Source organism: Canis lupus, chromosome 14, assembly GCF_011100685.1.
Source record: "Canis lupus familiaris isolate Mischka breed German Shepherd chromosome 14, alternate assembly UU_Cfam_GSD_1.0, whole genome shotgun sequence".
In the NCBI taxonomy this organism is placed as follows: Eukaryota; Metazoa; Chordata; class Mammalia; order Carnivora; family Canidae; genus Canis; species Canis lupus.
In genome coordinates, this window is record NC_049235.1 from 52,456,785 (window position 1) to 52,480,997 (window position 24,213).

At 43.2% G+C, this 24,213-nt stretch overlaps 1 protein-coding gene across 6 annotated transcripts in view; it reads right to left on the reverse strand.

The window, feature by feature from the left end:
- The window catches only part of TMEM168 (transmembrane protein 168), a 30,558-nt gene extending 18,445 nt beyond the window's left edge, over nucleotides 1-12,113 (reverse strand). Inside the window, exons 1-2 of one of the 6 annotated variants that reach the window (XM_038557388.1) lie at nucleotides 12,043-12,113; nucleotides 7,516-7,737 (exon numbers count right to left, since the gene is read on the reverse strand). In XM_038557388.1, coding sequence (XP_038413316.1) covers nucleotides 7,516-7,611 — 96 coding nt within the window. In that variant the 5' untranslated portion in view covers nucleotides 7,612-7,737; nucleotides 12,043-12,113. Of the gene's footprint in view, nucleotides 1-3,352; nucleotides 3,505-5,174; nucleotides 5,319-6,483; nucleotides 7,738-11,716; nucleotides 11,876-12,042 lie in introns of those variants that run through there. The other 5 variants (XM_038557386.1, XM_038557387.1, XM_038557389.1 and 2 more) reach the window with 5 other exon arrangements.
- Nucleotides 12,114-24,213: the final 12,100 nt, after the last annotated feature.

Consider the following 24,213-nt stretch of genomic DNA (forward strand, 5'->3'; position numbering starts at 1 on the left):
CTACAAAAAGTTGCATCATACTCCCATGGAATCTGCAAATGACAATGGTTGGCAAGGAAAGGTATATTAAACCTCATATGAATGATATCAGAGAGAATCAAACATAAGAGTGAGCCATGGGGTGTATCTGGATACTTTCCTTCCCTTTTATTCTTATATGAATTATCAATTATCACAATTTCTGCAAAGCCGATAGGTAAGCAATAACACTAGCACAAAATGTGGTACTATATAAGTCTGTCTTATTGACTTATTAAAAAAAAAGGATAAAAGAGGAAAGCAATAGTACACTGAATGAACATAATACAAACTGCAGGAAACATCAGCTGTAATGTTCCATTTTAAAGTTAGAATGAGATTATGAATAGAACACAACAGAAGTTAATGGTAAATTCCAGATTTTTAATGGATATGACTTAGAATGATACTATTGACTCATTTTGAGAATGTTATTAAACTCAGTAAAACTAAGGAAAAAATAAAGCTATCCCTGTGAGAGTAGATAAGATTCTATTTAAATGAAGTCAAAGATTTCCTAGGCAGGACATCAAAAGATTCATAAAAAAAAAAATTGATAAAATGGACTGTGGCAAAACTGCTCTTCAGAAAACATGGTAAGAGAAATGATAAGCCACACACTGGGAGAAGATATTTCCAAGTCATATATCTGATAAAGGACTTACATCTAGAATATATAAAGAATCCTCAGAACTATTAAGAAAACAAGCAATGCACATTTTTAAAAATTGCCAAGAGATCTGAATAGGTACTTCACCACAGAAGACCTACTATAGCAAGTAAGCAAAAGAAAAGCTACTTAACATCAAATGAATTACCACCAGACACCTATTAGAATGGTTAAAAAACAGATAATACCAAGTACTGGTTATTATGTGGAGCAAATGAACTCCTATACACTGCTGGTGAGAATGCAAAAATGGTGCAACCACTTTGAAAACAGTTTGGTAGTTTCTTAAAAGTTAAAAACGATTCATGTTTATCACATGACCCAGCAATCCCACACCAACTAAAATAAAAAACTACCTTAACAAAAAACCCTGTCTATAAATGTTTCTAGCAACTTATAATTACCAAAAACTAATTTCAACATCCCTCAATTGAGAAATGAGTAAACTGTGAGATACCCATACAATGGAATACTGCTATGCAATATAAACAAAAAAACATACACACAACATAGATGAATCTATACGAATTATGCTAAGTAAAAGAAGCCAGATTCCAACAGCTATATACTGTATGATTTCATGTATAGGACATTCTGTGAAAGAAGAGTCTGGGATCCCTGGGTGGCGCAGCGGTTTGGCGCCTGCCTTTGGCCCAGGGCGCGATCCTGGAGACCCGGAATCGAATCCCACATTGGGCTCCTGGTGCATGGAGCCTGCTTCTCCCTCTGCCTGTGTCTCTGCCTCTCTCTCTCTCTGTGTGACTATCATAAATAAATAAAAATTAAAAAAAAAGAAAAACAAGAAAGAAGAGTCTAGGGATAAAACAGATCAGTGGTTGCCGCCACTGAGGACTGAGAAAGGCATGACTTACAAAGGGGCAGGAGGGAACTCTGGGTGGTAATGGAACTGCTCTATATTCTGATTGTGTTAATGGTGGCCACACAACTATTTGTATTTGTCAAAACTGCAGAATTATATACAAAAAAGGGTAAATAAAAAAGTTTGTATATTACTAAGTAAAACTAACAAAACCAAAATTAATATGTGAATAAGCTTAAAATAAGAAAAAGTAGCTAAGCCCTTTTTTGGAAATTAAGGTCTAAGCTACAATGTATTCTACAAGGCAGATTAAGCTTATGCTTTTGTTTGGTTTTACTCTAAGTAGTAAAATAACAGTACATTTGGCTCCTTAAAAATATACTTTAAAAAATAAGCCTACTATAAAATGTTTTGTTAATTCCAAATTCTTGCTAGGTCATTAACTCAATGAAATCTATCATCCTACATTCCCAACTGCTCCCTTTATTCCAACATTTTTTTTTATATATTTTTTTTAATTTTTATTTATTTATGATAGTCACACAGAGAGAGAGAGAGAGAGAGGGGCAGAGACACAGGCAGAGGGAGAAGCAGGCTCCATGCACCGGGAGCCCGACGTGGGATTCGATCTCGGGTCTCCAGGATCGCGCCCTGGGCCAAAGGCAGGCGCCAAACCGCTGCGCCACCCAGGGATCCCACATTTTTTTTTTTTTTTTAACATTTTTAGGCTGTCCATGTCAGAACAGTATTCAACTCTATTTCATCAATTTATTTCTAATTTAACTTTTAAGATTTTATTTATTCATGAGAGAGACAGAGAGAGAGGGGCAGAGACTTTGGCAGAGAGAAAGAAAAGCAGGCTCCATGGAGGGAATCCCATGTGGGACTCAATCCATGGACTCTAGGATCACGCCCTGGACTGAAGGCAGGTGCTCAACTGCTGAGCCACCCAGGCGTCCTCATCAACTTATTTCAAGTTCTCTTCATATTCTCAACAAGATATTAGGGAAAAAATTGCTGTTCTAAGTGTAAGACTAACACTTTAGTCAAGCTATACTTGATTTCAAGCTAGCTCTACTCTCACTGATCCTAATTCTTTTTTTTTTTTTTTTCCTGCCACACAGGGTCTCTGCCAATCCCCCCTCCCAATCAGTGGAGCTAATTTTCCAGTGTAAATCCATTAAATGAAATTTTAATGAGACAATGGAAAATATGTTTGCACTTGAGCATTATGCTCACAAGAATGTGAAAAAATGGGTTTAGAATATATTGTTAAAAAGCTAATCAGTATATCATTTAGAAATGTTAAAAATTGTTCAATTTCTACAGAATAAGATCTAATTAAAAGAATCTGAGATAGGGCTTAGGATTTACTTGGATTAACAATGATGTTATACCAAAAATGGTCCTGAGTTTATAAAACTCTTAATTTATTGACTTTCACTATATAATTTTCTGATGCTTCAATCAGTGAAAAGGGTGGGAACTTCTATAAATCCAGTGGAGTGTTTCCTAAATTATGTTTCACACAGAGGTTAATAGGTGTGGTGGGGGGAGCTGGTTAATGAGGCATAATGAGGGGTATAGGCAAGGATTTCATGGTAAGTTTGGAAATGTTTTTCTCTTTGAACACTTTTTCTTTGAGTATACTCATTAACATCTCACAGAATACTCGGCAGAGCATAGTTTGAGAAATGTTTAAAAAGAAGATTAAGTCTTAAATTTAATTGCATCAAAGACACAATGCCTACATGGTAGGCAGCAGTTACCAAATAGCAACTTATTGAGGAATGCAGACAAAACTCTGGTAGATGCATGTTAGTCTTAAATAGCTAAATTAATACCTTGTTACTCAATGGGTATACTTTTGACCAGGAGTTTCTGTATCACCTTTAATTGTTCAAGCTTTCTCCCAAAATAAATTTCAGTCTTCAAAATTTAACATCCCCACATGATTTCAATGCATGTTAAAGGTTGAGAAGCATTGGCTTACAACAGGAGTTGGCAAACTTTCTGTAAAGAGCCAGAGAGTTCATATTTTAGGTCTTGTAAGCCATAAGGTCTCTTCTGTACTACTCAACTAGGCTATTTATTATATTGAGAAAAAGGTCTATATATTAAGAAGGTATAGTAATTAAAGATATACTTGGATATATTTCAAAATATACTTGGAAGAGAAGCCCAAGTACATGAAACAAGAAAATGTCACTTTAGCAATTTATAATTAAAATTTTTAATATTCCTCTCTGTCCTGATGGAAATCGACAGATAATCAGCAAGGATATAGATTTAGGAAGAAAATCACCAGCTTGACCTAGCTGCTATTAACCAGTAACAGCAGACTGCTCATTCTTTTCAAGTGAACATGGGTATATTCTCCAGAATAAAATGCATGTCGGCCCACAAAGCAAGTCTTAATAAAAGACTAAAATCATACTATGTTCTCCAATCACATGTAAGTAAATTAGAAATCAATAACAAAGAAATGTGAGAAATCCCTCAAAGGTCAAGTTATCGGACAACCAACTTTTAAATAACCCAAAGGTCAAAAAGAAACTTCAAGGGAAATTTGAAAATATCTTACAGCATAGTACTAGTATAAGGTCAGACATATAGATCAAAGGAACAAAAAAAGAGAGCTCAGAAACAAAGCCTTATATTTCACTGATTTTGGACAAAAGTGTCAAGGCAATTCAACAGGGAAAAGGATTGTCTTTTCCTGAACAGTTAGCTGTATTTTAAAACAATTAGATCCTTACATCATACCATTGACAAAAATTACACCTAATTATTAAAGCTAAAATAAAACCACTAGAAGAAAACTACTATAGAAGAAAATCTTTGTGACCTAGGATTGAGCAAAGACTTTTTAGATAGGATATTAAAAACACAGTACTTAAAGAAAAAGTTGATAAGTTGGTCTTCGTGAAATTAAAGACCTGTGCTCTTCAAAATGTGTCACTAAGATGGGATCCCTGGGTGGCTCAGCAGTTAAGCGTCTGCCTTCGGCTCAGGGTGTGATCCTGGAGTCCCGGGATGGAGTCCCACATCGGGCTCCCTGCATGGAGCCTGCTTCTCCCCCTGCCTGTGTCTACCTCTCTCTTCTCTGTGTCTCTCATGAATAAAAAAAAAAATCTTTAAAAAAAAAAAAAAGGGTCACTAAGAAAAAAAGATAAGTCACAGACTAGGAGAAAACATTGTCCAGTCATCTGATAAAAGACTTATAACCATAATATAAGAACGCTTAAAATTCAATCACAAGAAGAGAAATAACTCAATTTAACAATGGGCAAAATATTTGAATAGATATTTCAAAAACAAAGATAAATGAATGACTAATACACACATTAAATGATACTCAGCATCATTAGTCATTAGAGACATACAAATTAAAACCACAATGAGCTAGCATTCCACTTAAATTGAGAGGCATTCTCAAGTAGACCAACTTAAATAAAATAAAATAAAATAAAATAAAATAAAATAAAATAAAATAAAATAAAATAAAATAAAATAAAATAAAATAAAATAAAATAAAATAAAATAAAATAAAATAAAAAATAAATGTGGAATGGAAGGACAGAATCTGGAAATTGATTCTCTTAAAATTATTTTTGCTGACCTATTCTTTGGAAAGCTTCTGTGTACCTCCAGTGGTGTACATACCAGAGTTGAAGCCACTGGTGTAAGAAAACAAGAAAGATATGGTGGCTTAGAAAGTAACTGGTTGACAGGATCTGATGGTCTGGATAGGTGTCAAGCATGAATGAGGCTGAGGAGTGTGCCTGGGGAGTGGCTACAGCCGGAAAAGGAGCTGACGAGAGAAAGGTGAGGGAAAGAAGCACAATTTTTTTTAAGAGTTTCTGACATCATCTTCTTATCATCATCATCATCATCATCATGATTCTGATAGTCCCCGGCACTGGCAAGGAAAGTGAGGAAGACAGCCTCAGGTTAACACCCACGATGTTATCACTTAGTTGACTCCCACACAGGCTCCCTGCCCTAGCCCATACTGACAAAAAGGTACCATGCCCAGGCAAGTCTCTCTACATCTCCCTTCAAACACATCTAGAAATCACTCTGTAGCAAGTAATTGGAAAATTGCACCAAGCATTGATGACCTTCCTTTTTCCCCTACATCCTAATCTGACGTACTCAAATTACAACATTTCTCACACTGTAATAATTGTTTACAAGCCTGCCTCTTCCCTAGCCCAACAGATTGTGACTTAAGGCCGACATTTCTTATTCATCTTGAGATCTTCAGCAGCCAGTAGAATACCTGACATATACCGCAATCAATAAATGTTCAAAAAATGGAAGACTAAGCTTAATATAAAATCCAACCGTGCAATTTAAATATCTTTGTCTACAAAAGACCTTTTTTAATGTCTTCAACATTTCATGGGCAGCAAATGTATTATAAAACCCATTTTTTTCTTTCTTAGAGCCACTAATCTGTAATTAAGAAACTGATACGTTATCTAATCACCTTTTACATAAATGGGAAGGGGCTATATAAAAAAAATGCGTTGTAGTGAAAAGACCAGTGGATTAGATAGAAGCTAGGTAACCTGTTAAGGCTAGTACCAGAGACTCTGGATGTGTCTTCTTGGGCATTCAGGTTCCTCCTAGGTGAGATGATAGGATTAACGTGCAATCTCAAAGCACCCTTCAAATGTAATATTCTAAGGATCTTTAATCTCAGTGTTTAAGGAACAATTAGAAAGCAGAAGGCAAGTCACTTGCTGAGTATTCCTAACATTTTGGTACCTCTTTGGTAGAGATCAAACTAAATTATACTGTCAATATTCATTCAGTACTTCAATTCCATGAACAAAAATAAGCACCAAAAAACGATCTCCTTTTGAAATCAGGAACTTGACTTTTTGATTCTGATCATTTAACCCTTGAAGGAAGCATTTAATCACACATCACAGGCACTGACATCATAAACAAACTATATGCTTACCTGCCAGGAAACTGCTCCTAAAATCGCTGTTGCAAGAAGACTAAAAAAAACTAACTGCTCTGAAATTAAGCAAAAGTGACGCATCCCTTTGGATGCCATGATTCTATCAAGGCTATTGTTATCTACCCTGTGGGTGAAATATACTTTATGGCAGTCATTTAATTTGGTATGGAATCCCCAAAGAGTTAACAGAAAAATAATATGGCAAATCATCCAGAAAATTCCAAAAATGGAAAAGCCTGGTATTACAAAATACCAGAGGTGAGTGTCTCTAAGTTTAAATGCTGAAAGAATAAAAAAGGTAAGCTCAATCATTCCTGTGAAAACTACTGAAAGTCTTCTGCATATCCTTCCACGGTACAAAAAGGGTTTCCACCTTTCAGTGACTGAAAGTCCACTAAAATAAATGTCAAGGAAAGGGTCAGTTATCAGGCAAATAAAAAAACATGCAAAAGCAACTGGATTTTTTGGAGTTTCCAATGAGGAGAAAAACAGCAAGACTGCAAAAATAACTAAGTTGGGAATAGCTAAGAAAGACTTCATTCTCAGGTCAATAATCAGCATGGCCAAAGCGACAACAAGTAAAATGACACTCAACGACTTCTCCACCAACATAGTTGTGCTGGCAATAGCAAATCCAACAAGTTCCAGAAATTCAACTGTGGTTAGTAAAGTGGGTCGATGACGGACATACCCAGAAATTCTCTCCACCAGAGCGCATAATATCCTTAATACTATGGAAGTTAGAAGCAAATATTTGGTTGATTCTTCTTTCACGTCATTTTTAAAGGATGAATTGTCAAGAAAACACAGGAGGCCAAGCAAGAATCCAAACCAAAGATTTGAGAGACTTAAACTTGCTGCTTCCATTGAAAAATAGTAATAGAGTATGCTGGCAATTCCAAGAACAAAAAGACCAAGGATAAAAATTACCAAAATTAAGGAATTTGCTGTTTTTTCCCATCTTACATAGAGACCTAAGCATATAGCAACCAATAAATTGATTCTGGCTAAATAGCCAAGATAACGCACTGAAGAATGCATATTCACTTCTCTGTTGACTTCTTCCAGTCTCGTCATTGCTAAATACAGACAATGACTAAAGCAGTAACGCAGTGATTTACACATGTAATCTGGCAATTTGGGCTTTCTCCCCACGGCACAAAAATTAACTGCTTGTTTTTCATCCAGCAAATCCAATGTATCCGTAACTCCTATTTCAGCATTTCCTCTGGTGGAATTATTTATAGTGCTCTAAAAAGAAGAAAAAAATATGTCAGTGTTAGTTTTATATAATTTACCTTTTATATTTATCTTCTTTGTACAAAATAATAAGTGAGAAAGTTTCTTCTGAAACTCTGTTTTAAATTTGACTTGCATGTCTCTTAATGGTTAACTGTCTCTGGTTTAAAAACTCAGTTTATCCTAACAAAAATGACAGTGCCTTCTACTTAACATATGCTAAGATAGTATGATTAAATAACCAAAAACAGTGAAACTGGTTTTCCAAAGACTAGAAGCCTTTCTTACTTTAAGGGTTGGTGTTTCAACTACATGCGAATATGAGATCTTGAACCTAGCTTAGATTGTAGTACATGGATTCGGCACAATCAAAGCAACTCCGCAGATAAACTGAATGATGAAAACCTACCTCTGATTTGAAAAGCACTAGTATCCAGTAATAGTGACCATTCTTACCTGCCTAAAATCCTCTGCATCTTTTTACAAGGCAGCTCTAACAAGATAGAAAATCCGTAGTCTTCACATTGTTTAACTAATCCACTTACCAGAAGTAAAGTTTAATTTTATTAAAGTTAGTCCCTAAAGTTGACGTGTAATTTTCCCTGTACTTTTATCTCTACTAAATTACTTGGGTTATCAAACCTCCTTGTAGATCCAAATACCATCTCTATAGCAAACCAATTCCTGAACTTTCTAGTCAAAATTGTGAAGTTAGAATGCTAACCAGTATTTATTGTAAATTAAGAACTTCATACTTTTAAAAAGTTAACTATTTGTTAAAGGATCCAGATAATTATCTTAATCTTTGCTCCCACAAGTTGTACTTAAAACATGACAGTGGTAAAAAAAAAATGCTTTATCAGATAATTCTTCAAAGTTTCTGGTATACTGTTTCAGAAGAATTGATCCATTCAACAGCTCATGGTTACACTAAATGTCCATGGAGATAAAAATTCAAAAAATGACTTGTTTGTGATCAGCTTATTTATACTTTAACAGGACACTAAAAGACAGCCTGACAGAAACATGATAACCTGGAATTAACACCTAATGACCCACTGGGCTGGGGAACAACGCCACTGAATGACAGCTTTCTGTTTCTTTGCTCAACACTCTGTCAGTCTTTGTAACTATTCAACCCCTCTTCCTTGTCCTCAAATCTCACTTCCCATTCCCTGCATTCTCACTAGATGACTGCAACCAGGTGTCAGAAGTGAACCTCCTTAAGTCTCCAACACCACAGACCCACTCTACCCAGCATCTCCCGATACACCTAAGGCTAAATCTTTAGCCATACTGATTAGCTTTTCCCCCCTACCTCTTCCAGAATTCCACAATCTCCTCGCTCTTCAAACTCCCACTCTTCCCTTATCCATTAGCACTTAAACGTCTGCAGAGCTCTTTTTAAAAACAATACCCTCCGAAAATCCCAGAAACAAAAGCAATCTTCACTCAATTCCGTCTTCTCTTCCAAATTCAACCTTCTGTCCTCTTGACAGCTTTGACCGCCTCACTTCTCACACCACTCAACGACAGTTCCCACCAAACAACAAACTGCTCTGGCAAATTCTAAAATGATATAAGCTCCTAAAACCAATGTGTACTTTTCACTTACTATCCTGCACTTCTTCACAACCTTTGACATCGTTGACTCCTCTCAACTTCTGAAACCTGCCCTTCCTTTAGCTTTCAAAGACCAACCTCCAGATTTTCTTCCTAACTCATTGACCTCTCCTTCTCAGTCTTCTTGCAGACTCTCGATTCTCAATCCATCCTTTGGATGTTCAATCACAGGTCGAGGCTTTCCTCTTGCTATACACCTTCCATGAGCAATCTCGTCTATTTCCAGGTCTTCAATTATTCTCTCTTCCCCTCCTGACAAACATATATTAATCTACCTGATGCAAATAAAGCATCAGCTCTGTTCACTCTTAGAGCTAAAACCTTGGGGGATCCCTGGGTGGCTCAGTGGTTTGGCACCTGCCTTTGGCCCAGGGCACGATCCTGGAGTCCCGGGATCGAGTCCTGGGATCGAGTCCCGTGTCTGGCTCCCGGCATGGAGCCTGCTTCTCCCTCTGCTTGTATGTCTCTGCCTCTCTCTCCCTATCATGAATAAATAAATAAATCTTTAAAAAATATATTAAAACCCTGGAAAAAAGGGAAGCTTGTAAATCATATCCATAACATCCTTATCATAGAATATATGCAACCCCACTGTCAAAAATCAACATAGTTGAATATTCTTAAACAGCCAATATACAAGTCTTTCCACATTGTAAACTTCTTCAAAGGAGAAACTGGCTGAATCAGAGAGTAAGACCACACAGCATCCCAATGTTTTCAACTGGTCTGCTGTTACTTGATTCAATGAGAAGTTACTTATGAGACAGATAAAACAGAGCACAGAAGAGTCCATTTGCTAAGGGAACTCCCAGAGTCTGTTTTATAAAACCCCATATACTACTCTAACTCTCCTCTTCTCCACCACCTATATTTAGTCTCCACCAAGTCCTGTCCACTCTTCTTGGACACATCTGAAATGTTTCTTTTTTCCAGCCCCAAAGTCAAAATCCTAATCCCGGCTGCCATCATCTCATGCTTGAATGTCTCCCTGCATCGAGTGGTCGAGCCTGGCCTTCTCCAACAAGTGTTCCTTTTAGAATAAAAAAATTGTTAGGGGGATCCCTGGGTGGCTCAGTTAGCGCCTGCCTTTGGCCCAGGGCACAATCCTGGAGTCCCGGGATCAAGTCCCGCATCAGGCTCCCAGCATGGAGCCTGCTCCTCCCTCTGCCTGTGTCTTTGCCTCTCTTTCTCTATGTCTAAAAAAAATAAAAAAAATAAAAAATAAAAAATAAAAAATAAATAAATAAATAAATAAATAAATAAATAAATAAATAAATAAATAAATCTTTAAAAAAAAATTGTTAGGTCGCTGTTATGCAAAACCCTCCAACAGTTTCCCATCATCTTAAGCAACAGAGTCGAGAGTCCTTATAAAACTTTTCAATTGGAGGTGAACAACTTTCCTGCCTCCTTTCTCTTCCTCTTGGGACTTTGTATTCCACTTTCAGCTCTGAACTGCATGACCGCTGTCCCCTCGCAGGTGCCCTCCTTCCCTCCTCCCGGGCTCCATCCCAGTCCTTACACCTGCCTCACTCCTGCTTTTCAGGTCTCCCTCAAATCAAGTTCTTAGTGAGGCTGCCCCTGACCCATTTACACGGCCCCTGCACTGCTGCTAGAATAGCGAAATGCTGCTGGTCATCTGTTCCATGTCTGCAGTCCCTCCCTACTAGATTCACAAAGTCTCAGAGTTTGTCTTTAACACCATGTACGTGTATCTTAGCAGAAAATTTGGCACCGGGGCCGCCCGGGTGGCTCAGCGGTCTGGCGCCTGCCTTTGGCCCGGGGCGTGACCCTGGAGACCCGGGATCGAGTCCCGCGTCGGGCTCCCCGCGTGGAGCCTGCTTCTCCCTCTGCCTGTGTGTCTCATGAATAAATAAAAATCTTAAAAAAAAAAAAAAAATTGGCACCGAGTGAGTGTTCAAAAAGCACCTATGAGACGAATATAGACTAATGAAGAAATAATTGTGTTTAATGCCGATGCCAGGTACTGGTCACAGAGGCGCGCGCGGCGGCTCCCCTCAGCCCCCCTCAGCCCTCCCTCGGCTCCCCTCAGCCCTCCCTCAGCTCCCCCAGCTCCCCTCGGCCTCCCTCAGCCCTCCTCAGCCCCCCTCCGCTCCCCCTCAGCCCTCCTCAGCCCCCCTCCGCTCCTCTCAGCCCCCCTCAGCCCTCCCTCAGCCCTCCCTCAGCTCCCTCAGCCCCCCTCAGCCCTCCCTCAGCTCCCTCAGCCCCCCTCAGCCCCGCAGCCGGCGCTCCCGTGTCCTGCCCCGGGTCCTGCTCGCCGACGCGCTGCACCCTGGGCCCGGGCTCCGGCCGCAGCTGCCTCTGTCCCGTCTGCGGGAAGAAGCATCAAAAGCGAAAAGGCCCATACCGAGCACCGAGGTCGGGGGAGGTCGCGGGAGGTCGGGGGAGGTCGGGGGAGGTCGGGGGTTTCGGGGCTTCGGCTCTAGGAATCACGTTAACTCCCGGGCCCGCGACGGGGAGCCAAGGGCCCCGAGCACCCAGGCTCTCGGTCCGAGGCGCCCGCGGCCGGTCCTGCCCCTGCCGCCCGGAGGCTCGCGGCCACCTCGGCCCCCCCCGCCCCCGCCCCCCAGGTGCTCCCGGGGACGCGCAGCAGCCTCGGCCCCACAGCCCGCGGGGCGGAGCCCGGACGCCGCCGGGCGGGGGCCGCCTCCCCAGTCCCCGCCGCCCCCCTACCTGACTCGGCCGCCGCCGCCCGTGCGCGCCCAACCCCCGGAGCCGGCGCGGGGGACGCGGGGGGGGGGGGCGGGGGGGCGCGGGGGCCCGGCCTGAGGCTCGCGGCGGGAGGCGGCGCGGCGCGGGGGCGAGGGCCGCACGCACTAACGCAGGCCGGCCTCGGTGGAAACTTTCCGGGGGCCCGGCCCGGGCGCGGCCGCCATGTTGCCGCCGCCGGATCGCGCCGGTACGGAACGCCGCCCGGGTCACGGCGCGCCGCGCTTCCTCCGAGCCCCGCCCCCCGCCCCCCCGCGGCCGGACCCGGGACTCCAGGTCTCCCGGACGCCGCCGCCGCCGCCCTGGGCAGCACCTGCAGGACGGGCCGCACGGGGGCCCGGAGACCCCCCAGCCCGGCCGCCGCCCCGGCTCTCCCTAGATCACCGCCCGGGGCTTGAACCTCCCACAGCACGGAGTTCCCAGCTCTGGCCTGCTCCAGGGCCCCCGCCCCCCCCCCCCCCCCCCCAGCCCGTACACCGGCCCCCCAGGCCTTTACACCACCACTCCCAGCCCGTATACCGCCCCCCTCAGCCCGTACACCGGCTCCCCCATCGACTCCCCCACCGGCTCCCCCAGCCCGTATACCGCCCCCCATCCCGTACACCATCCCCCCCAGCCCGTACACCATCCCCCCCAGCCCGTACACCATCCCCCCAGCCCGTACAACCATTCCACCCCCCAGCACCCGTACACCATCCCCCCCAACCCGCACACCATCCCCCCATCAGGTACACCATCCCCCCATCCCGTACACCATCCCCCCCAGCCCGTACACCATCCCCCCAACCCGTACACCACATCCCCCCCCAACCCGCACACCATCCCCCATCAGGTACACCATCCCCCCATCCCGTACACATCCCCCCCAGCCCGTACACCATCCCCCAGCCCGTACACACCATCCCCCCCAGCCCGTACACCATCCCCCCCAGCCCGTACACCATCCCCCCAACCCGCACACCATCCCCCCATCCCGTACACCATCCCCCCCAGCCCGTACACCATCCCCCCAGCCCGTACACCATACCCCCCTATCCCGTACACCATCCCCCCAGCCCGTACACCATCCCCCCCAGCCCGTACACCATCCCCCCAACCCGCACACCATCCCCCCATCCCGTACACCATCCCCCCCAGCCCGTACCACCATCCCCCATCCCGTACACCATCCCCCCAGCCCGTACACCATCCCCCCCAGCCCGTACACCATCCCCCCAACCCGCACACCATCCCCCCATCCCGTACACCATCCCCCCCCAGCCCGTACACCATCCCCCATCCCGTACACCATCCCCCCAGCCCGTACACCATACCCCCCTATCCCGTACACCATCATCCCCAGCCGGTACACCATCCCCCCATCCTGTACGCCATCCCCCCTATCCCGTACACCGTCCCCCATCCCGTACACCATCCCCCCCAGCTCGTATACCATCCCCCCTATCCCGTAGACCGCCTCCCCAGCCTGTACACCATCCCCCCTATCTCGTACACTGTCCCCCCATCCCATACACCATCCCCCCTATCCCGTACACCATCCCCCCATCCCGTACACCATCCCCCCTATCCCGTACACCATCCCCCCAGCCCGTACACCATCTCCCCATCCCGTACACCATCCCCCCTATCCCGTACACCATCCCCCCTATCCCGTACACCATCCCCCCCAGCCCGTACACCATCCCCCCATCCCGTACAACATCCCCCCTATCCCGTACACCATCCCCCCACCCCGTACACCATCCCCCCATCCCGTACACCATCCCCCCATCCCGTACACCATCCCCCCCAGCTCGTATACCATCCCCCCTATCCCGTACACCGCCTCCCCAGCCTGTACACCATCCCCCCTATCCCGTACACCATCCCCCCATCCCGTACACCATCCCCCCATCCCGTACACCATACCGCCGTCCCGTACACCATACCCCCCGGCCTGTACACCGGCCCCCGCATCCCTTACACCGCTGCCCCATCCCGTACATCATCCCCCCATCCTGTACACCATCCCCCCCGCCTGTATACCGCCCCCCGCCGGTACACTGGCCCCCCTATCCTATACACCATACCCCTCCAGCCCGTACACCGCCCCCGCTATCCTTTTAAATGTTTTTTTTTTTTTTAAAGGTATTATTTATTTATGATAGTCACAGAGAGAGAGAGGCAGAGACACAGGCAGAGGGAGAAGCAGGCTCCATGCACCGGGAGCCCGGACGTGGGATTCGATCCCGGGTCTCCAGGATCGCGCCCCGGGCCAAAGGCAGGCGCTAAACTGCTGCGCCACCCAGGGATCCCTGCCCCCGCTATCCTTACACCTGCCCGCCCATCTCGTACACCCCCGCCCCAGCCCGTACACCGGCTCCCCCACCGGCTCCCCCAGCCCATGCACTGACCCACCATCTCGTACACCGCCCCCGCATCCCTTACCCCGTCCCCCACCCCCCCCCCCACCCCGAGCCGGTGCACCGCCCCCCCAGCCCTTACACCATCCCTCCAGCCGGTACACCGTCACCAGCCTTTCTTCCTAAGGGTCCTTCAGACGCCAGGCCCTGATGCTCATTTATACTCTGAACTCACTGAGTGAACCTAAGGGGATGTTGTTTAGGGACCAGGATTCACAACAGCTGTGGAGTCCAGTGGTTTTGGAGTTTGGATCCTGGTTCCTCTTTAATATGTGCGATTATGTTCCTCTGTCAAAAAAAAAAAAAAAAAGTAAACCTTCCTTGCAAAGATACTGTGAATGTTCGTCGAAACAACAGGCCTTCAAAAAGTGTGAATTCCTCTCCAAGAAGCCTTCCCTGCAGCCTGCCTTCTATCCTTCCCATCCTCTTCTGCTCCTTGTAGGTCTCAGGTCACTTAATCTCCCTCTGAACCCCAGTCTCCTTGTGTGTTAATGGGATACTAGTAACATCCACCTTACAGAGTTGTTGCAGGGATTAAATGAGATGATGTATGTAAAAAAATAGCTTAAAACATCTAAAACCCTTAGATGTTTTATCCTCTTTAGGATAAGGCTCAAAATCCTTCAACAGGTATGGACCAGTTCTGTAGCCTGGCCTTTTTTTTTTTTTTTTTTACCTCCAGCTTGACCTCCGCAACACCCCCAACCTGCTTTCACATCCTCATATGCCAGGACATGTCCAGTTTTGCTCACCATTAAATCGGCCTGGTGTAGCGCACGATATAGGGTTGGCACTTAAACATTAAACAAAGAGTACACAATAGGCCTTCAACAATCATGAGTTCTCTCCCATTTATTTTCTGTTAGTACCACCTATACTTTTCCTATCTCCGCTGATAGAATGTGAATTTCTTCATTTTTACGTAATAGACGTTGGGGGTTAGAGTGGGCAGCAGATCAGTAGCGATGAAGCACTTAGATCCGATCCCTCCTATGTAAATAAAAAGTGTGAGAGTCTGTCCAGATTCCTGTCTTAACTCGAAATGCAGTTCCTAGCCAACTCCCAAAGCTGTAACTCTGGCTCTCTGGGGAACACGTGTCACATGTTCCTACTTGAATACATTGCCATCACTTCTCATCCAGCTTACCCTTTAATGGACGTATGTAGATGTGTACGTGTGTGTGTATACATACAGATGTTTGTTTGTTTTGCATGCCTACCCTCTGAATCACCATTCTGTGTTTGGAGAATTCCCCACCTTAGGAGTCCACTGGCTGAATCTGAAATGCCACATACTTGTTCTACCAATCATGTACACCAGCCAGGAGCTCTTGACTCAGAACAGCAAATGCCGAAAACCATGCTTCCTGGGTAACTGCAGGAGTATTGCTAGGTCGGCTCCTGGGGCAACAGTGAGAGGGGGTCTAGGGGTGAGCATCCAGCATCCGGGATTAGTGGCGTCAGTGACTCAAGACACCTCTGCATTCCTACAGCCACCCTAAAGCCCCCTCCCATGGGTCCAGTGGTCTGTTGTTACCGGTTGTAGTCTCTGACCATGCAGGTCTAACGCTCCCTTTCCAGCCATCCCCTGAGCTACTCCGTGTCCTCTCATAAATTTCTTTTCTGCTTAACCCACAGCTGTTTCCTCTTCCTTAGCACTATGGCTCCTCATTAAAACAGTGCTTTTTCATCTTCCTCAAACATGATCCACAGCCTGGTGACCTTGAAACTCTCTTTGATGCTTGTTATCTTGTCGGTATACTTTAGAATACTTCAGTGAGATGTGTATGTGTTTGAGCCTTAACTTTAATCTGCACACTCCAGGGTGGATAATTAGCATTTGAAAGACTAATCAGGAATCTTCACTATAGAGATGGATGCACAAGTGCTTCCACCATCACGGTTAATCTGCACTAGAGGTATGTTAATTAACATAAAAGATTATAAATAATTTTTCATTGTGGAGATAACAGGTGTTGGAGATATGTGGCTGGTGAGAATAGTGTACAGGCACTTTTTTTTTTTGGCATTTTTGTTCTTGCCTAAATGTAGTACCTGTAAGCATCTTCTGAATATGGCACACCGACAGCCTTTAGAATGGCTCCCTGAATCTAGAATGCTGTTTAGTACTTTGGCACAAGATATTTTTTGTGTGTAGTGTTTTTTTTTTGTTTTTTTGTTTTTTTTTTTGTGCCTGCTTGTTGATGATGGTCTATGTAGTTGCATGAAGCCTGCAGGCTTGCTTTCACTGGGGGACACCACCTAATAGTGAAGGAAGGGAGGGTACCCTCATCAAGCTTTAGTTGTTGAAGGCTGCCAGTATTTACTGTAAGAACCCGACAGTTGTGAAGGCCAAGAGTTCGTTTTCATTCACTACATGTCTTGCATTTATCCTTTCTTTTCAAATTCCATTGTCACAACCCTCGCCCCTGAATTACTTCAGTAACTTCTGTGGTCTGTCATCCTGATGTCAGCCTCACCCCCATCTCATTCATCACACTGACTGATGCTCTCGGAGCACTGGGTCACTCCTTGGATTAAAAACCAATGACTTCTACAGGCTACAGAATAAAGGCCCAACCCCCCATCCGGGCACCTGAGGCCCTCCAGGGATGAACTAAACCTCCCTTTGCCCGGTACTATTTATCCTGAAATTAGAAGTGTTAGGGTCAGGGCACCTGGGGCTCAGATGGTTAAGCAGCTGCCTTCGGTTCAGATCATGGTCTCAGGGTCCTGGGATCGAGCCCCACACCAGGGCCCCCTGCTCAGTGGGAAGTCTGCTTCTCCCTCTCCCTCCTCCCTTCACCCCTGCTCGTGTGCTCTCTCTCTCTCTCTCTCTCTCAAATAAAGAAATACAATCTTAAAAAAAAAAAGTATTAGGGTCAATTTTTGCCATCTGGCACATCCTCAACTGAACACCTGGACATAAAACAGCCACCTGGGAAGCCTCTCCGTGACAGGAGGTTTCAAGCAACAGTTACGGATGGCAGTGTAATGATCCTAATAGCAGACATAGCCATTCATCAACACACAGTTCCATGCAGGCAAGGTCTATGCTCCAGGCCAAAACTTTCACCCAGAGGAATTAGTTCAGACTAGGAACACCTGTGGAAAATAACATTTTAAAAAATCAAGAGAAGGAGGGAAGGCAGCACCCGTGGCAGGAGAGATGGATCATTTCTATTTCAGGCCTCTGTGGCGCAGTCGTGGAGGAGTCCTACAATATTTCTTCCTATCTCCTCTCCCATTTACCCTCCTACGTCTTTCAAACGTTCGATCCTGTTCCAGAGCTGAACCAACTCGGGTTCTCCGTACGTGATCTGCTGGGTCTACTCCCTTGTTAGGTCTGTGTAATACTCGCAGATTACAAAGTGCTTTCACCCATGTCCTATCATTCACTCTCTACGAATCCAGATGATGTCAATATGATCATCCTTTTATAGGTAAAATAACCAACATCCAGAGAAACTACTGTCTCGAGCAGTGACCTCAGTCTTTTGGCTTCAAGTTCTAGGTCACCAAGCGCGGTTTTCTAAATATCATTTCCTTCTGCGGGGGAACACAGGTATTTCTGCCTCATTGGTGCTATAAATAGTAAGCAGCAAAGGGTTACAGTATTCAGTCCCAGCATGCTCCTTAGAATCATCTCGAAGATTTTTAACCTACACCTCTGCTCAGACCAGATCAATTAAATCAGTCTCCTCTGGAGTGAGTTCCAGGTAGATGGTGTGTTTTCTTAAAGACCTTTCCTTCCCCTGGTCTTGCCTCCATCCCCAGGGATTCTAATGTAAAGCAAGGGTTGAGAACCACTGGGTTATTTTTTTTTTTTAAGATTTTATTTATTTATTCATGAAAAACACAGAGAGGAGAGACAGAGAGACAGAGACACAGGCAGAGGGAGAAGCAGGCTCCATGCAGGGAGCCCAACGTAGGACTCAATCCTGGGACCCCAGGATCATACCCTGGGCCGAAGTTGGCGCTAAACCGCTGAGGCCCCTGGGCTGCCCGAGAACCACCGGGTTATTATTTCCATCAGTGCAGTGGTTCTACAAGTGTGGTTCCCACACCAGATGAATCAGCACCACCTGGGAACTAGTTAGAAATACAAATTATCGGGATCCCTGGGTGGCGCAGCGGTTTAGCGCCTGCCTTTGGCCCAGGGCGCGATCCTGGAGACCCGGGATCGAATCCCACGTCGGGCTCCTGGTGCATAGAGCCTGCTTCTCCCTCTGCCTATGTCTCTGCCTCTCTCTCTCTCTGTGTGACTATCATAAATAAATAAATAAATAATTAAAAAAAAATACAAATTATCAGGCCCCACCCCCAGATCTACTGAATCAGAAACTCTAAGGGTAGAGCCCAGATTTTAGGATTAGGTACTACAGGTATGTGTATCAAAAAGCTCAACAACCGGGGCTTAATACCACTTTATTTCTCACAAAAAAGTCTAGAGGTAGGTGTTCTAGAACAGATGTGGTGCTTCTTGGTATTAAAGATCCTGATTCCTTCTCTCTTGTTCTCCTTCCACTCAGAACATGGCTTCCTCAGAGCAACATGGCTGCTTAATTTCTAGCTATCATTTCTGAATTCCAATCAAGAGAAAGGAAGAAGTATAAGAGGCAAATGTACTCCCCTCACCCTTACTTTAAGGACACTCCTTGGAAGTTACATGAAACCCTCCAGCTTCTATCATTTCGACCAGTATTTAGTGTTCATAGAATCGGGGGAAAGTCTCAGGGTAGCTATATGCCCATCTGAAAATCAGAGTTCTTGGGGTGCCTGGGTAGCTCAGTTGGTTAAGCGTCTGCCTTCTGCTCAGGTCATGGTCTCAGGGTCATGGTAAGGGCTCTGCAATGACCCCTCGGGCTCTGGGCTAAGCACTCAATGGGGAGTCTGCTCGTCCTTCTCTCTCTGCCCCCCCCCCCCCACCATTCATGCTCATGTGCTCCCTCTCTCTCTCTCAAATAAATAAAAAAAAATCTAAAAAAAATTTTTTTTTAGTCAAGAGTTCTCTTTCTGAGAAAGAAGGAAGAAGAAATAATGGGGGAAACAAGCCATGTTTGCCAGTTTATGCTTTTTCCTTATATCCCTAATTCTCAAGTCAGAAAATAGATGCCATTATTGTTTGAGCCACTTTTGACTTGCCATTGACTATTGCCATTATCTCATTAGCACTTACTCTGTATTAATGATGGCAAATATTGCATCATATAGCTCAGCCATGATTTAGTTAACCTTTTGCTTAATTTGGAGAGTTTAGGATGTTTTTGATTTTTGTTATCAAATTCTACAACTTTGGCCCATTGCACTTGTGATATGTTACATTTCTGATCATCTTTTTGGAATAGATTTCTAGATGGGTTAAAGAATATGAATATTTTTAAGGCCATTAATTTGTACTGCTGATTTTCTTATCAGAAAGAAACCATTCTGTGGGCCCTGGCTGTCAGCTAACTACATTTTTTGGCAGCAGAGAGCTTTGTCTTTAAACATTTTTTATTTTTTGCTAATATTTCTTTAACATTTTGAAAAGAATGCATTTTCATTGCATAGATTCTTGCAATCTAAAGATGCCGATGAAAAGTCTGGTGCCAACCTGAGTCCCATTCCTTTGTAGTTATATGCCTTTTCTCTCTCTTAGCTTTTTGAAAACTGTCTTTATCCTAAATCTTCCGAAATTTCATATGTGGAAGTTTAGGAAAACCCTATATTTTTATTTAGCAATCCTTTTTTATTGAAAGATTCTAATCATTCTTAAATTCTGGAAAAATATTAGCATTATTTTTTCCAGCATTTCCTTTCTCCTGTTTTCTCTATTTCTTATTTGGAACTCCAATTTCTAAGATATGTTGGAACTTTATCTGATCTTCATGTTTCTTCCATATTTTTTACCTCTTTATTTCCTTGTGCTCTTTTCTGGAAGAATTCTTCAGTTTAATCTTACAGCCAGTAATTTATTTCTTAGGCCATTAAATTTTTTTTTCCCTAGGCTTTTACTTTCTTTTTTCTCCTTCCTTCCTCCCTCCCTCCCTCCCCTCCCTCCCTCCCTCCCTCCTCCTCCTTCCTTCCTTCCTTCCTTCCTTCCTTCCTTCCTTCCTTCCTTCCCCCTTGAAATATCTGCTATCCTTTAATGACCTCTGTTATTTTATGGCATTTTCCTCCTTTGAGGATACTAAGCATGCATGTTTTAACTTGTATTCTGAATGCTTATTTTATTCCATTTCGTCAGCTTCCAGGTTCTTCCATTTGTTGGATTTGTCATCTTTCATGGTGTTGACTTTCTTTAGGTATTGGTGGAGGGGTGGTGTGGAGAATTAGAGAGGAAGACAAACCATGAGAGACTCATAACTCTGGGAAACAAACTGAGGGTTGCAGAAGGGGAGGTGGGTGGATGGATATGATGACTGAGTGGCAGACACTAAGGAGGGCACGGGATGTGATGAGCACTGGGTGTTATATTATATGTTGGCAAATTGAATTTAAATTTTTAAAAAATTTAAGGAGCTTCTCCCTTTGTCACTTGGGCTTTCCGGCTGTGGTCCCTGAGTCTTCCCATTTTAGTCTTTTAGACTTAAAAAGTGTTCCTTGCTCTCTGTTCTTAAAGAGGCTTCACAGTTCTCTGGGGACTTACCTTCCAATTTTCAGTGCAGCTGTATTTATATTAAGTGATTTAAAACATAGTCTCTATTATTTCTCTGGAGTCAGTATAGGAAGGAGCTATTATTGCATATGCTGATTTTGCCTTCCTGAATTTTGTTTTCTATTTTCTGAGTCTCACTTTATAGAACATATATTTTTTAAAATTTGGCCATTGCACTAAATTTTTTAATATTAAGCACTTTTTTCTAAAAATAATGATCACTTACTTGCTTTCCATTTGTTTTCCCTATTTTTAAATCCAGATTTAAAGCATTGTTTAATAATTTTTGTTTAAAGTAAGTGGTGAAAGCAGGTCTTGGCATGTTCCTGACATTAATTGAAACATTTCTAGTATTTTCATCGTTAAATATAATCTTGATGGTTAGTTAATTTAAAGGAAATATTTAAAGAATACATTTTTTCAATCTTATTTAACTAAGAAAATTTTCATTGTGTGTTTTATTTCAGATATTGGTTTTGAATTCAAATTCTTTTTAAGATCTTTTGAGATGTTCATGTGGTTTCCTTCACTGATGCACGGATAAGTTTACCTCTCATACTAACCACTATTATTGATCTATCCATGTGATTCTGGAACAAATCCTCATTGGTCTTTCAGTGAACTGTTAAATGCAGTATCCAAGATTTTATATTTGCTATTGATATGTTTTTAAGTGAGGAAGCATAGGTTTTATTTTCTAGTATTATCTCTTTTAGATTTTGGTGTAAGTGGTATATCTGTTCTATCGAACAAACTGGGTAGCTTTCCTCTTTTTTCTACTCTATGCAACAGATTATTTGGTATGGAAATCACCTTTTCTTTAAGTTTGAGGGAACTAAATCCTAAAGCATGTGGATCTAAAGGTGTCATTTTGAGAGGTAATTCTTTGTTACTATAACATATTCTATGCTCATTGGTTTTACAGATTTTTATTCCTGGTTGAGTTTATTTTAGTAATGGATATGTTTTCAGAATACTGATCCTTTAATCAAGATTTTCTAATTTGGTAGTTTAAAAAGTATCCCATATCACTTCACATATTTAATTTATAAATTTAATTTTTGAGAATTTATTTGATATCTTTTTTTCTGTTCCCCCACATACTTTCCCAAAATATCTTGTCCAAAGTGTTTTACTGGTTTATTGCCCAATACAACTTACAACAATAAGTCCCATTAATTCACAAGTTTGCCATGAGAATTAAATGAGTTAATATATGTCAAGTATTTGGAACACTGCCCAACACAGAGTAGGTTCTCAGTTGCTAAGCCATTTTCCTTTTTATACAGATCAATAGAGCCTCTCAGGGCTTCATTTAGTTTTCCCCTTCTCTCATTTTTCAGATCAGCTGCTTGATTAATACCCTGAGCTCAAGACGGATCAGAAACCTCGTTACGAAGCAGGGGGAAGGGAGAAGGCTACAAATACTCAAAATATAATATCCTTTCTTTTATCTTTATCATATCTAATTATAAAAATAAAGACAAAACAATCATGTTTGACTTTTATAAGAAATTTAGCTCAGCTTTGCCTTTCTCTGCCGGTGATTACTTGCCCATGTATCCTAGGAATATTATAGTTTTCTTTGAAATGTGTAACAATTTTTATGAAAGTTTATGCTTTATTTCTGCGGGTTACTACAGTTTCAGTGTTCACTACCTCTCCTTTCATACTATAACCCAAATTATATCTGGCTCAGTGGCCCCCAGACTGTAAGGGAACTATTTAAATACACAAACTTTGAGATGCCACATAAAACCTGCTGAATAAGAAGTCGGGTTGCTGCCTCCATCCTGGTATTCTTTAACTTAACGTCCTCATTCCCAGGTGATTTTGAATAACTGCTATGTTTGGGCACCACTTCTCCTGCCAATAGAAAAATGAAACTAAAATTTCAAGACCAGGGAGGATAGTGGTGGAGAGGTGGTGGCCTGCTTGACCAAGATCCCTTCTCCCTTAGGTGGGACACCCAGTGTTCTACTTCTCATCCTACATCTCTAATTGTTCTTTGCTTTGTTTGAATTGTCTGAAACATTGGTCTAGTACCTCCTGAGTAGATTTTTCTCTAAAGTCCATTTTGGTCTTCTTTTCCTTTCTCTGCACCCTCAGCTAGACCTTGATGTCAATTTGGACTGCCCTGCAGCCACCCCCAAGCCTATCCCCAAGTTCTTCTGAAATCTGGCCATGTATTCTACTTCCCTAAATGCAGGACCTCCCAGAGCGAACTCCTCCTCTCTCCTCACCCCTCCCTCATGTATTTATTCTCTACTCATAGCCCTGGCTCCAGCTGCCTCTGCCCCGTCTGTCCCCACGTCTCATTTCTTTTGCAAAGGACTATAGCGTCCAGCTTCTACTTAGTGCATCCTAGTATCCAGCAATCTTCCTAGGATATTATTTATTACACGATTCTTAGGCTTGAAATCTTTGTTACTTTGCACTCATTTTGTAGAGTCAAAATTTTTAGCCTGATAAGCAAGATTCTCCAAAAATACTGCCTTAACTGTGAAACTTTTAATTCCTAATAATTTCTCTTCAGGGCCCTAAATTCTATGAAATGGAAAGATTCCCTAATTCAAAGCCCTTATTTCCCCTTGTGTGTTCATATCTCACTCCTCTACCTAGAATACTTCTGCCTCAGTTTTACTTGTTCTAATCTTAGCTTTTCCTTCAAGGCTTATTTTGAATTCTAGGAACATTCCCTGATTGCCCCAATGCTATTTTCTTCCTTTGATTTCTCCTAGATTTTACCCGTTAGGTGACTGAAGACACCTCACTTTTTTTTTTTTTTGTATTTTACTTTCCTTGTTGTTGTTTTAATTGCTCTAAAATGTACAAACTTAGGGGCATCTGGATGGCTTAGTCAGTTGAGCAACTGACTCTTGGTTTGGGCTCAGGTCGTGATCTCAGGGTGATGAGTTCGCTCCTGGCATCAGACTCTGCTCAGTTTGGAGTCGGCTTGAGAGTCTCTCTCTACCCCTCCCTCTGCCCCTCCTGCTCTTGCTCTTCCTCTCTCTCTCTCAAATAAATAAACCTTAACATGCACAAACTATACTAATTTACACGGTGCAGGCCACTTAAACTATATTGAGTCAT